Source organism: Halichoerus grypus, chromosome 9, assembly GCF_964656455.1.
Source record: "Halichoerus grypus chromosome 9, mHalGry1.hap1.1, whole genome shotgun sequence".
NCBI lineage: Eukaryota > Metazoa > Chordata > Mammalia > Carnivora > Phocidae > Halichoerus > Halichoerus grypus.
This window is the reverse complement of record NC_135720.1, coordinates 51093146-51107636: the sequence shown is the minus strand read 5'-3', so window position 1 is coordinate 51107636 and position 14491 is coordinate 51093146. Positions and strand designations below refer to the sequence as shown.

Below are 14491 nucleotides of genomic sequence, written 5' to 3'. Positions count from 1 at the left end.
TGAAGCACTTAGAACTGAAACTGATACACAGCTCTTAACAAATATTGGCTATATGTCTTTTTGCTGGGAATATGAATGAAGGTGGACAATTTTGGAAACAGATTGACCTGGATTCAGATCCTGGCTCTGCCACTAACTGGTTGTGGGATCTTGGGCAAATCATTGCACCTACCTCTGTGAAGTGAGGTGGGATCCTTTTTAAGGTCCTAACACAACACAAGGCCCTTCCTGTGCATGTTTTTTTCCTTTGCTAATATTTTTCAAATTGGTTCAGCCCCAGCCTGGCTCAGGGAGTCTCGACATGTTTTTCCTGGTTCCTGCCCATGGGGACTGGGGAGCCTATACCAATCCTTACAGTACACACAGGGACCTTGGGCCTAATTTGTATTAGGAAGTTTTCCTAACTCTGGGGATCTGATCTCCTACTGAAAGTTAAACTACACTTGAGAGCATCTGCACACACAAGAAACTGCCCCTTAACATTTGTAAGATGAGCCTGTGGTCACAGCTTTAAGAGTTCATAGGCCTTCTCATTGGGTCCATGCAGACAAGAGTAGGATTTAAAACACATGTGGCTGAATTTTTTATATTAGCATGTGGATTAGTTTGTTGTAACAAATCACCGTAAACTGGATGGCTTAACACAACAGAAATGTATGCTCTCACAGTTCAGGAGGCCAGAAGCCTGAAATCAAGATGTTGGCTCCTCCTGGGGGCTCTGAGGAAGAGGCTGTTCTCTGCCTCTCTCCTAGCTTGTGGTGGCGGCCTGTAGCCCTTGACATTCCTTAGCTTGTATCTACATCACTCCGATCTCTGCCTTCTCCCTCCGATGGCCCTCTCCCTAGGTGTCACTCTGTGTGTCTGAACCCTTTCCTCTTCTTATAAAGGCATCAGTCATTGTATGTAAGGCCCACTCTTAATCCAATATGACTTCATCATAATTTAATTACATCTGAAAAGACTATTTCCAAGTAAGGTCACCTTTTGAGGTTCTAGGTAGACATGAATTTTTTTTGTGGGGGGGCACTATTCAATCCACTATACTATTATTGCTTTTTTATACTTCATAATTTTATAATATAATTATAATTACATTACTTTTTATACTTTTAGGTAATTTTTATAATTAAATTACTTGGTATAACCTATATAAATTTATATTTATATAAATAAAAATAAGTTTCAAAAGAAAAAAATACCTGTGCTCTCTGTGGATGAGATGCACTTTGGACCCAGCCACTCTCTGGCTGGGGGTCCAAGGGCCAGCTGTGCTAGCAGAGAGCCACATGAGTAAATACAAAGGTCACCTCTTGGTAGGGGTCTCGTATAAGGCCTGGGAGATGGTGCTCAGGGCGTCCCTGCAGATGATGAGCTGAACCAAACAGAGATCTGGGAGAGAGATCAGGTCTTTCCTCTGCTTGAAACTGTCCAGGGGCTCCCTCCCATCCCTGGGGTAGTTTCATGGCTTTGACCCACAAGGTCCTCTGTGAACTGGGCCCTTCTCCATTTCCTCTCCTCCCCTCCCCTGTGGTGAAATAAACATAAAAGATAAAAATGTTGTGAGTGAACTCCTGGCTATGATAAGGTAATAAGGGGTTCCAAGGGCTGCCTCTATTCCTCTTTGGTTAAGTTCTTGGCCTTCTTCGAGCTCTCATTAGAAGGCTGAGTTCAGCCTGACCAGGACTGTATGAGGACTTGTATTCCTGGGGCAGCCTGGACCCACACTCTCCGAGGAACCCCAGGAACTTAAGTATGTACCAAAAAGCATCTCTGCTTCCTAAGCACTTTTCCTCTCAGATGAGAAGCCGGCTTGCCCAGGAGCGCAGTGTGAAGCTGGATGCTTTCCAGCGCGTTCAAGAGCTACAAAGTCAGCTTAATGACGCCGAGCGATCATCTGTCCAGATGAGCTCACCAGGCGGTAAGCAGGTCCCCTACTCTGGCTAGCACAAACTCCCAGGGTCTGGGGTCTGCACTGAGGAGGATCTCAGGGTCTAGCCATAACAACGCAGTGGTTATTGAGTGGGTGCTCCATGATGGCTGTTGAATGAATGAATGATACATGAATGAAAAAAACTTCATTCTGATTTGCAGTCATAACTTTCTACTTTAGTTCACCTTAGAGTACTGACATCCTACACTAAAAGGTTTTAGTCATAAAAACTGGTCTCAGAAGTGTGTAATATACCACTTACAGAACATTGGGTACTTCACTATATTTTGTCTTAATGCCTTGGGACATCAATGATGACATTTCTCAGATGTTATTTATAAAGTATATTATGATTTGTGGGAGCTGGGGGCCCGAGGAGTCCTATAGAAATGGCAATCAAAACAGCCCTCTGGGCAATGTAGGAGCAAGCAGCATGGAGCAGGGGTCAAACCCAGGATGTCTCTAAACTAGCTTCCTCCCCTATAAGTTGAGGATGAAATACATTCTAAGTTCTTTTCTAGATCTGACTATCAAAAATATCATCAAATATCAGTATACACAACTGACTTATTATTAAGATCAGCCAAGCCTCTGCTTTTCTGTTCCGGTGTAGCCTGGTGGTTGAGGGTGTGAGCTTTGGTTCAAATCCTGGCTCTGTCATGCTAGCTATGTGACCTTAGACAGGCTAATTAGCCTCTCTGTAAACTGGGACTCTCCACCTCAAAAGGGTATTCTGAGGATTAAACGAAATAATGCACGTCTGCCACGTTTAGAAACACTAAAACACTTGTTCTGTTGTTTAGAAACACTAAATAACTGCAAATGTTGATTATGATGCTCCCAACATCAGAAGCATCAGAGGCCAAGGCAGAGTTAAGGGGCGAGCTCTCTTTACTTGGCATTAGCATGGATTCACCTTAGGATCTTACACCTCCTGGGAAACTATACCATGTTCTAGTGCAGTTATTCTTAAAATACTTAAGGGAAAAACAAATGAAATCACTTGGCTGACAACACTGTGAAATGTTCAGAGGCAGACTGGCTTCAGTTCGCTTGATCCGGGTTTGACGTTTTTCACGAGCACTGATTTCTCTCTCGCCGCCTCTGGGCTCTGAGAATGCTGGGAGCAGAGAGGAAGTGGAGCCCCTTGGGGAGCAAGACGGCTGCCACCGCTGTAGCTCCCCTGCTCTGTTCAGCTCACGGGGCAGGAGTCAGTGCGGAGATGGGACAGTTAAAAAGAATCAGCCTCAGACTGGGCTGACTCGAGTCACGTGCCCGGGTTTGAACAAATCACTAAAGCCAGAGACTAAGATGCTCAGTGCGCTTAGGATCAGCTCACATGTCCCTCCCCTGGAGCTGAGGATGGGGTCAGCTCACTCTCTCCTCTTCCCTGTAACTATTTTAAATCTTCCTGGCCTCTTCAGACCTTCAAACACTGTCCTCCTCTCCAGCCAACACTGTACCTCAGTTTCACAGAGCAGTTAAAAGCCATCCGATGGGAACCCCCTCTATATCTTGAACCCAGCCCACCTACATTAAATACTCAGCTGCTTCTCCATCCTTCCCGATAAAATGGAAAAGGTGCCCCTTCCTGGGGCCAGTCCCAATGCATGGGTTCCCATCTGGTCCTACTTTTTCAGGGGTCTTGAACTGATTTTTATCAGCTTTCTCTCTACATGCTCATATTTCCCACCCATCTACCCTTCTAATCTTGTGACCTATTGAGTATATATGTGCCAGGATCATAAAATCCACCATAAAATAAAATTAACATCTATCCAGTTGCTTAAGCCAGAAATCTAGGAGGTATTCTTTGTCACCCTGCAAATCCAGTTAATTACTGAGTCTGATTAATTTGAATATCCCTAAGTCTGTCCACTTCTACCCACCGTAGTCCAAGTCACCTATGATATCCTTCTCTTTCACTTGGTCATGTGACCCTCAGGCAAAAGATTCCATCCAAGTTTTGACATCTTCACTCAGAATTGATGAAGCTGGATTAGATGTTCATTTTAAGCTCTAAAATTTTATGGATTAAATCTAGGCCTATACACTGCAACCAGAGATATAATTTAATATTTTTTAACATTATAGGCCTTATACCTTGGGCTCAGTATTCCCTACGTTCTGCGCCCACATCATCCAGACACTCACAGCAACACCTTTTAAAGACTAATCTTATGAGCAGTAAAATAACAAGAAGGATTCAAAGGCCAGACACTGTAAGTAATGATAAATTTGATTATATATGTGAAACAATGAAAATGTAAATATGAAATTGTGGTTTTAGGTTCACTTCAAACTTACATTAAAAATATCAGGCTCTTATCTAGATACCTGGGTCTAGATAATAAAATTCTGGATTTCTCACAGTGGAATTTGTTCATGAATTGTTCCTGAATCAATGCATTTGTGGGAAGAAGGATGATCCAGGGTTTCCCACTCTGCCATCTTGCTGATGCTATTCCTCAATAATAGAATTCTGATGTCAAAACAATTCAGCCCAAAAGCACTTACTCAATTACAATTAAACAAATGGATGTGGAAGTCAGTATCAACACCTTGCTGTGTTCTGTCTCTGAATTTCTTCTCTGAATTTCTTCTTTTTCTTCCATCATCTACAATAATTAACTAGCAGCATGAGATCACTTATCTGAGTTCCCTGGCAGAGCAGAAAGTTTCAGAAGTTATTTTAAAAACATGTGAGAAATCTACCCTCCAGAGAAATTCTTGGAACAGATTAGGTCAAGGTATAGCACGTATATGAAGATTTTTTTTTAACATTTCAGCTTTTAGTTTATGTAAAACATTTACACCCTCTTCCACTGCCTTCTCTGCACTACTTTGATAAGTATTACACTCTTTGCCCCATTGTTTTTCAGAATCCCCTCCAGAAGTTTACATGTCAACACATTTAAGAATTCCTGCCTCTTGCTTTGAGGAAAATTAAAAGAAAAAGATTTAATCATATTGTCAGAGAAAATATGCCAATTCTAAGGTCTTTTTTGAGGGTGTAATTCTGCAGCGGAGGGTCTAGTTATTGGACCAAACATTTGTTGCAGTATTTCTGAACATGCAGTTAAGGAGTCATACACAGAAAGGGAAGAAACAGGTCAGGAATATCCATTTGAGGTCCTTGAACCAGTAGGACCACATTATTAATGCCCGCCATTTGCTTGACTTACCAATCTCTGTGCAGTCATCTTTCACCAAAAGGTGAAATTCTAGTATATGGCTGTTTGTTTCTGAAAAAGCCTTTTCCAAAAGGAAGCAATATTCAGTTGGTGTGTATGGGACCACAAGGGGTTTTAAGATTCACTTCATCCCCATTTCACTCCCCAAAGCAAATGTTGCTCTCATGGAGGTAGTTGATGATTATAACTCATGGCTGAGAAGGCTGCTTAAGTCACTAAATGCATTTGAGGAGATCCACTGTATTCGAAAGATTTAAAAGGGTGATGGTCTAAACAAACCCTAATAAGTAAGGGAGTGTTTTGTGGCCCATTAACTTGTGTACATTATAAAAACCCCAAGCAAAAAGCCTAAGGTCCAGGAAAGGCACAAAAGAATTGGAGCCTCTTCGAATCTAAGCTCTGGCTTCTTAAGAAAGGCCTATAAGACAAATCAGATAAATACAGACTGAAGAGGAATTTATACATAGCTGGTACGTAAGACCGCCGATGATTTTCTAAAAAACAAAACACTGCACTAAGACAAATGATAAACTATTAAGGAACTTTTAGATTACTCCACATATGGGATACCTTTTTTCCTTAGATGAAAATGGCTTTCTGTTGATAGATTAAATTCATGACCAGTTCCCTTTATGACAAGTGGCAAATACAGGAAGGCACCCTAAATGGCCTAACCCAGACTGACCCAATGATCTTGGTCTTATGAGTAACAGTGACTTTTAATGATATCTCCAATATCTATTTAATCTTTATATTACAGGTACCTATTAAACACAAAAAAAGGTCTGACAACGTCTTTCTACCCAGTGTGGCAGAAAATGTTCAACATTCAGCTTTTCAAATTCGCACAGCTCCATCCATAATCCCATAAGGACCTGACTGGTAATCATATATGCTTTTCCACATTTTGTTTCCTTGAGCATTTGAATGAATAAAAATGATTCTAACCTCCATTAAAACTTTACCTAATTTTTATTAAAGTACTATGAAGAAAGTGTGGAAGGACTGAGATGATTATATCCGAATGTCCTGGGTGAGGTAGGGTTTGGCCTTAGGTTTTAAGAACTTAGAGTTGATCCACATTTCTACAACCTAGGCCTTGCCTTTGGTCAAGCAACAGCCTCTCATTATGGGTTCTAGATTGCTGATGAGGTGGTGGGAACCAGGAGAGAGGACATTGCTGCTAAGCAGTATTTATTAGCAAGTGAAAAACCAAAACAGATTAATCTAAATAAATTTCAGAGCACTTATTTCTATTTGTTTCACTTAAAAACATCATCCTCTCTCAACAGTTTTTTATCCTTCCTACAAATACTGAAACCCTCTTCAGACTTTTGTAAAGTCCTGATCCAAGTCTTATTGTTCAGACAAGGAAATGTATCCTGGGTAAAGGAATAAATAAGTAGATGAATGGAACAGAACAGACCAGAGAAACATCTACATACATAAACTTAAATATGATATATATAGCTTTTCAAATTAAGGATAAGGTTGAGTCTATTTGAAGTAGAATAAATTGTCACTTACACTATACAAAATGAATCCTGAATGGATTCAAGATCTATATGCGCGCACACACACACACACGCACACACACATGCACAAAGACAAACACAAACTTATTTCTGAAATAGAACATGAAAAACAAAAGCTAAGAGGAAGATTGATGACTTTGATGTCAAAGCTAAAAATTCAGCGTGACAAGGTATGGTACCAATTATTAATTTATGCCTCTCAGCTCTAAATTCATTCTTGTCTGCTGTGATATAATTAATATGGACCCTGTAAATATTTCTTCTTTGCCCACTGCAAGATTTTAAGCTCTGTCAGGAGAGAGTACTGGAGGGACGCTGGAGAAGGAGGTTCTGGGGTGCTCCTCTTGGCAGGCTCCTGCCATGTCCATGGCTTCTGTAGCACCAGGCTTCAGTGCAGGAATGCTCAGAAGAGCATGCAGCTTCCTGGTGGAGGGCCACTGGCATGGCGCCTTCTGTGAAGGGCTTTCTCCTCCTGCTCCCCTTCTGTGAGGGCTGCTTCCCAGCCTCAGTGACCTTCTCTGCCATCCAGTGAGCCTTGGTCACACCCTGTCCAATGAGGCCACACCCTCTCCAATGGATGTCAGCTCTGGAGGGTAGTGGCTGCTCACTATATCCGCTATCCCTATATTCTTCAGAGCTCTCTTTATTGCTTCCCAGTCAACCCTCCCATTACTTCAACCCCTTGTTATAGTTAAGAATCCTTTATATTAAACTTTCTCACAATTTGATTACTGTGTGGTTTCTATCTCTTAATTGGCCCATGAATAATACAGAACTTATACCAGTAGTGGAGTGGTCTTAGGGGACAGACTCACAAAGACGGGGTTTGGGGATTTGTTTCATTGCACCCTTGGGCTTGAACACAGTGCTGAGCTCCTTGACAATAAGAAATGGAATACTAGTAATCCTTTGCATGCAGTGGCATGACAACTAACCAAGTTATTACCCGTGGTTGATTGTGATGAAGCCTACTGAAGCATATGCCTTGGGAGCCTAATTTGCTACTAGCTGACTCTCATGGCAATAATGATGACCATAAATACTGGGGTGTGAGATGGACTTTCTTGGATGCACTTTATTTTATTTATTTTATTATGTTCCGTTAGCCACTGTATATTACATCATTAGTTTTTGATGTAGTGTTCAATGATTCATTTGTTGCATATAACACTTTAGCACTTACAGAAGAAAATGACAAGCTCTGGTCCTTTAATTCTCAGCTCAAATCATGGTCTGCAAACCAGAGAGCTTCCACAGCAGCCTTTAAAAAAAAATCTCTTATTTCTTGTAGTCACAGGGGTAATACTGCTAAAAATCAAGCACAAATTTTAATTGTGCATAATGCTAAATGATAATGACAGTTGAAATCACAATCTTGTCATTTCTCATTGCTGTTGAGATGGGCTCTCTCATTTCAATGGTCATGATGCAATCCCAGAATAGCAGAAGGCAACTGCCAAGGACAAGGTGGGTATGTCTATTATAAAGGGCATCAGGGACATATCAGTATTCAGATTATAGACCTGGCACTTAGATATCTTTGGTGGTCAGCGTGTCCCCCTGAATGAAATCATATGGGCAGCCAGTTAAAATATTGCTTGATCTATACAACAGGAAAAACTCTGGTAGCCAAACACCTGGCTTGAGTTAGCACAGAGGAGAGTCATAGTCTCTCACTCAGATTCCATACCTAAGTCAATTTACAGACCTTGACCTCATGGGAGGCTGGATCCCCTTGAGAAAGGACCCTATACCACTGCTGTAGGTACACATTATAAATCTTCTTCAAAACATTTTCCTAAGGGATCTGTAGTCATTTCCTAGAGTTACTGTTCATCAGAGAAAAAGAAATATCTAGGCCATTTGGTGAAGAATAGGCACTACCTCCAAATTAATTCTAATTCCTGGGAACCCAAGGGATGCCTGGCTGGCGCAGTCGGTAGAGCATGTGACTCTTGATCTCAGGGTCATGAATTCAAGCCCCACATTGGGTATGAAACCTTCCTAAAAAATAAAATTGTAATTCCTGGGAACCCAAAACACGCTGTGGCTCACCAGTTAAAATGAAGGTTTACAGTGAGGTAACAGAAGGGGTCTCAGGTTCAAATTACAGTGGACCCAGTCAATCCATGGACCCACCATGTGGTTATTTCCACAGTTCCTGAATGTATAATTGGAATAGACATAATTAACAACTGAAAACACTCCTATATTGGTTTTTAACCCATGAGTTGAAGGCTCATTATTGTAGGAAGAGATCATTGGAAGCCCCTGGAACTTCCCCTCTCAGGAAAGTAAACCAGAAGCAATATTATATCCGTGGGGAAACTGCAGAGATTAATGCCACCATCACAACCTAAAGGAAACAAGGGTGATGATACCTATCACATTGCCACTTAAATCACCACTTTGGCCTGTGCAGAAACAGGTGGATCTTGGAAAATGACTACAGACTATCAGGTTCACATCTTAATGAGGTGGTGATTCCAATCGCAGCTGCTATCTCAGACGTGGTATCTTTCCTGGGGCAAATGAGTATCCTCCTGGCATTTGTTTTGCGGTTGTTGACCCAATTTCTTATGCCTTTTGTTCCATAACAAATTGTAAGGACCATGAGGAGCAGTTAGCTTTTACCTGGTAGGGCAGCAGTATACTGTCGAAGTCTGGCCTTAAGACTTTGTCAATTCTACTCTCTGCCATGATAGAGTCTGTAGAGACCTTGATCATCATGATATTCTACAAAAATCACATTGGTCCACTATGTTGATAACATTATGCTGATTGGATATGATGAGTAGGAGGTAGTAAATACTTTGGCGCCTTAGTAAGACATACAAGAACTAGAAGGTAAAAGACAAATTCCAAGAAATTTAGGGCTATTAACCCCAGTGAAGTTTCTGGGTGGGTTCAGTGGTTTCAAGCATGTTAAATATCTCCCTCTAAGGAGAAAGACAGTTTGCTTTAGCTCACACTATATACCCTGAAAAAAAGGCATGATGCTCAGTAGGCCTTTCTGGATTTGAAGGCAACATGTACCATATTTGAGTTTGCTATTTCAACCCACCTCTAGAGTTACCTATAAGATTACCAATTTTGAGTGGTGAGCAGAGCAAGAGAAGGTTCTGTCATGAATTTGAGTTACAGTATAAGCTGTTCTGCCATATAGGTCCTATGATCCAGCAGAGCAGGTGATACTAAAAGTATCCTGGCATGTATAGAGCCTTTGTCAAGCAGAAACACAGGGCAGAACCCTAGGATTTTGGAGCAAATCTAGGCCCTCTTTTGAAGATAACTATTCTCCTTTTATGCCTTGTAGAGACTGATTACCCAGCCATGGGATGGTAGGTGAGCAGGTAGCCTGACCTTCACATCATGAGTTGGGTGTTGGAGAATCTACCTAGTCATAAACTTGAGCATGCACAGCAGCAATCTATCATCAATGGAAATAGTTTACAATTGTTAACTTGATGGAATAGTTCTGAAAGGTACAAATAGCTTGCATGAACATGTGGCTCAGACTCTTTCAACACCAACTCCTGTTGCCTCCTCTTCCTCAGTCAATACCTCTGGTCTGGGGTGTCTCTAACAACTAGCTAGCCAAGAAAAAAAAATATTAAACCTGGTTTATAGATAGGTCTGTAGGATATATTGGATCCACCCAAAAGTGGACAGCTATAGCCCCATTCTCCACTCAAGAGCGAGCCTAAATGAGTGCAAGAAAATCTTCCCTGTGCGAAATGCAAGTAGTACATTTGACTGTCCACTGTGTCTGATCTGAGACATGGCCAGAAGTACAAATCCACACTCATTTTTGGGTAGTTGCTAATGGTTTGGTTGGATAGTCAGAGACTTGGAAGAAATAGTAAAGGTTGGTGACAAGTAAATGTGGAAAGAGGTATGTGGATGGATCTTGGAATGGGAACACACTGTGAAGATATTCGTAGCCCATGTCACTGAAGCGCATCTACAGCAAAGAAGGCTCTTATTAATCAGGTGGATAAAATAATGCACTCTACAGGTGTCAGTCAGTCTCATTCCCCAGCTACCCCAGGACTTGCTCAGTGGACCCATGAACAACGTGACTATGGTGGCAGAGCTAGAGGCTATGCATGGGCTCAACAACATGGACCTCCCCTTACCAAGGCTGACATGCACTACCCACTACTGCCTAATCTGTCAAGAGTTGAGACCAATACTGAGGCTGCAATATGGTATTAATCTCATGGGTAACAGCCATTCATGTGATAGCAATTTGATTGTTGGGCCTTTTCCATCGTAGAGGACAGAGATTCATCTTGAGTGGAATACACGCACATTCTGGATATGGTCTATAATGCTTCTGCCAGCACTACTATCCGATACACATACTCACAGAATGCCTTAGCCACTGTCATGGCATTGCCTATAGCACGGCTTCTAATTAACGAATCAATTTCACAGTAAAGGAAATGTTGAGGTGAACTCATGCCTGTGAAATTAACAACCCCCAACACCCAGAAGGGGCTGGTCTAATTGAAAGGTGGAATAATCCATTGAAAACTCAGTTGTAATTGTTGGGAGATACCACCTTGAAAGGATGGCCTTGTGTCACAGGAGGTAGCATATGAACCCAGGAATCAGGGGTAGAAGTGGGCGAGACTCCTCAGGATTATACTTCTCATCTCAGGAACCTCAAGCTGAGCTGGTTTGGAGGTCTTAGTTCCCAAGATTTGTTTCAACCAGGGACACAACAATGGGCCTATTGATATAACATCTAAAATGAGACTGCCACTTGGCCATCTTGGGATTCATAAGCCACTAAACCAATAGGCCGTGAAAGGTGTTACCCTACTGGCTGGAATGGTCAATCCTGATTACCAAAGGGAGGTTGTATTGCTGGTACACAATGGAGGCAAGGACCGTATCTGGAACAAGGGGGTTCTCTGGGTGCCTGAGTAGTTCCATACCAATAGTAAAGATTAATGAAAAACTATGCAACCAAAACAGGTAGAACAGTGGAAGACTCTGACCCTTTGGTAGGAATATTTGGGTCACCACCAGGAAAAGAACTGACCACTTGAGATTCTCAGCAAGGGCAAAATAAATATTAAATAGTGGGAGGTCATAAATCAACAGAAAGAAGGGCTTTAAGCTTTGAATCCACCTGTTGCCCGCTCCACCATTATAATGACAATGGAGTTGAACCATATGAGTGAATACTTCTTTGCTAGGTGGCATGATGTTTTGTCAGTAGACAGTACTGGAGGAATTTCTTTTCCTGGTTCTGGGCAAAACTCTAGCAGTGGACACAGCTTAGCTGTGGGGTGTCACTGGTGTGGTACGTCCTGTGCATGGCTTACCCTGCATCCCTTGGATAACTTCGCAGGTTACCACTGGTATATCATTTCCCCATAGCTGCCTGGTAGTGGATTTGCAGCTACCACAAACTTCATCCAGACAGCCACGGCTGTATCCTAATTATTTCTGGAATTCAGTTGAGGGAGAACAGATAGTGGCCATCTTATATTTCCTATGCCAGTATTCTTTAGAATCCTTTACTGCTTTGTTTGTATTTCTTAAAATATTACAGATAATATGTCCTATCACTCCAATCCACTCTTAGGTCAAACTTCCCCTGTTCATATTATGTGGCTTCCATCTTCTGCTTGTACTCCGGTGATACAGACACCATAATCAAAGACAAAGACTTGAAGAAAATATTGAAGAAAATCCATTGACCATAAATGAGCACCCAGCACATTTTAAGATAAAAAATCCTACAATTAAGGGGTGCCTGGGTGGCTCAGTCAGTTAAGCGTCTGCCTTCGGCTCAGGTCATGATCTCAAGGTCCTGGGATTGAGCCCAGCATCGGGCTCTCTGCTCAGCAGCGAGTCCGCTTCTCCCTCTTCCACGGCCTCTGTGATCTCTCTCTCTCTCTCTCAAATAAATAAAACCTTTAAAAAAAAAATCCTACAATTAAGAAAAGACAATAAAAAAAGACAATTCACAGAGGAAGTACAAATTAAGGACAGTAACCAAGTAAATCATTTCACTCACCAGAGTACTAAAATTTAACTTTGCCAACATCAGATGGAAAGGATATAGAAAACTCTCAGGTACCTTGGCTGGTGGAAATTGGAAGGCAATCTCAGTCTGTTAAAATGTACAAAGTGTGGATGGAACCAGAAGGTATTATGCTAAGCAAAATAAGTCAATCAGAGAAAGACAATTATCATATGATCTCACTGATATGTGGAATTTAAGAAACAAAACAGAAGAGCATAGGGTAAGGGAGGGAAAAATAAAACAAGATGAAATCAGAGAGGGAGACAAACCATAAGAGACTCTTAGTCATAGGAAACAAACTGAGGGTTGCCAGAGGGGAGCGGGTGGGGAATGGGGTAATTGGGTGATAGACATTAAGGAGGGCACATGATGTAATGAGCACTGGGTATTATGTAAGACTGATGAACCACTGAACTCTACCTCTGAAACTAATAATACACTATATATTAATTTAAATTAAAAAAATGAGTTAAATATAAAAAGTTCAAAGTGCAAACCCTATGATGCAGATCTCCACTTCTCCATGTTTACTCTAGAGAGAAATTCACACATAAACAAGGGGGCAGGTGCAAAGATACGCTCTGCAAAAGTGTTACTAAAAACTAAAAATTGCAAACCTACTATCCTTCAATAGGTAGATACTTATGATACTCACATTACATATGACCTTAAGAGAATTTAAGAATTTAAGAATACACTAACTAGGAAAGATCTCCAAGAAGTAGTGAGAAGAAAGTTGCAGGCTGATGTTAAAACAAAAATCCACATTATGTATTTTCTAAGGGTACAGAGAGTATATAAACAATGCTGGCAGAGAGGGGAGTTTAACACCAGACCAGTTCCAGTAATTACCTCTGCAAAGTGGAGAAGCAAGGGGAAGGGACTGAGGGACGATCAAAGCAGACACACTTATCTTGTATAGTTTAAGAAAAAAAAAACTTAAGAATATGTATTTGTATGTTCCTTGAATTAAAAATTAAAACTTTAAAATCCCCATCTTGAACTTTTTCTTCTGGCCAAGATGAAGTAAGAGACCGACCGCATTTACCCTCAAACTGAAAAACTGGACAGCACACACGAAACAGTAGTTTTCAATACACTGGACTTTGGGCAAAAGTCAGCAATCCTTGAAAGACAGGAAACTATCGACCCAGCCTACTGCCTTGAATTTCTAAGCCACGATGTGGGCAGAGGACACCCAGAGCCCAGTGCGCTTCCTGAGTTGAAAGTCAAAGCAGCTGAAGGCAGCTGGAGTTCCAGAGCAGAGCACCAGGGTGGAAGGCCACAGAAAGAGAACTCCGGAGATCTGCAGAGTGCAGTCTCAGCAACATATTGATCAGCATACGCATGAGGTAACTACCCACGGCTGGAGAAAGGTTTCCAGGAAACAGCACCAGGAAGCCCACACAAGGCTAGGAACAGAGCCTGTCCCCACAGCCCAGACTAGAAAGCCTCATAATCCAGGGGCACTGAGTACTCAGAAGGGTCTTGCCTCAGAACTAGGCAACTATTAGCCCTCCAATGAATGCTGCTCTTCTCTCACCTAACCAAAGTTTAAATTCAAGACCTAAAAAGGATCAAACTGTTTCCTCTGTCCCAGAACAAAAATAGCCAGCACCCAACGGGTTATAATTTACATCTTGCATGCAAAGAAACAGGAAAAGTATGACTCCATAATGAGCAAAAAAATCAAACTGACCCAGTATTAAAATTAGCAGACATAGGCATTTAAAAAATAAAACAAAACCCACTGTATGTTCAAAAACTAAAGAATGGGTATGTAGAC

General features: G+C 41.5%; 1 protein-coding gene across 1 annotated transcript in view; it reads left to right on the top strand.

Annotated features, from left to right (window-relative positions):
* The window catches only part of LOC118524887 (coiled-coil domain-containing protein 162-like), a 48852-nt gene extending 42786 nt beyond the window's left edge, over positions 1-6066 (top strand). Inside the window, exons 15-17 of the mRNA XM_078054890.1 lie at positions 1798-1918; positions 4025-4152; positions 5885-6066. Coding sequence (XP_077911016.1) covers positions 1798-1918; positions 4025-4152; positions 5885-5995 — 360 coding nt within the window. The 3' untranslated portion in view covers positions 5996-6066. The remainder of the gene's footprint in view (positions 1-1797; positions 1919-4024; positions 4153-5884) is intronic.
* The last annotated feature ends 8425 nt before the right edge of the window (positions 6067-14491 follow it).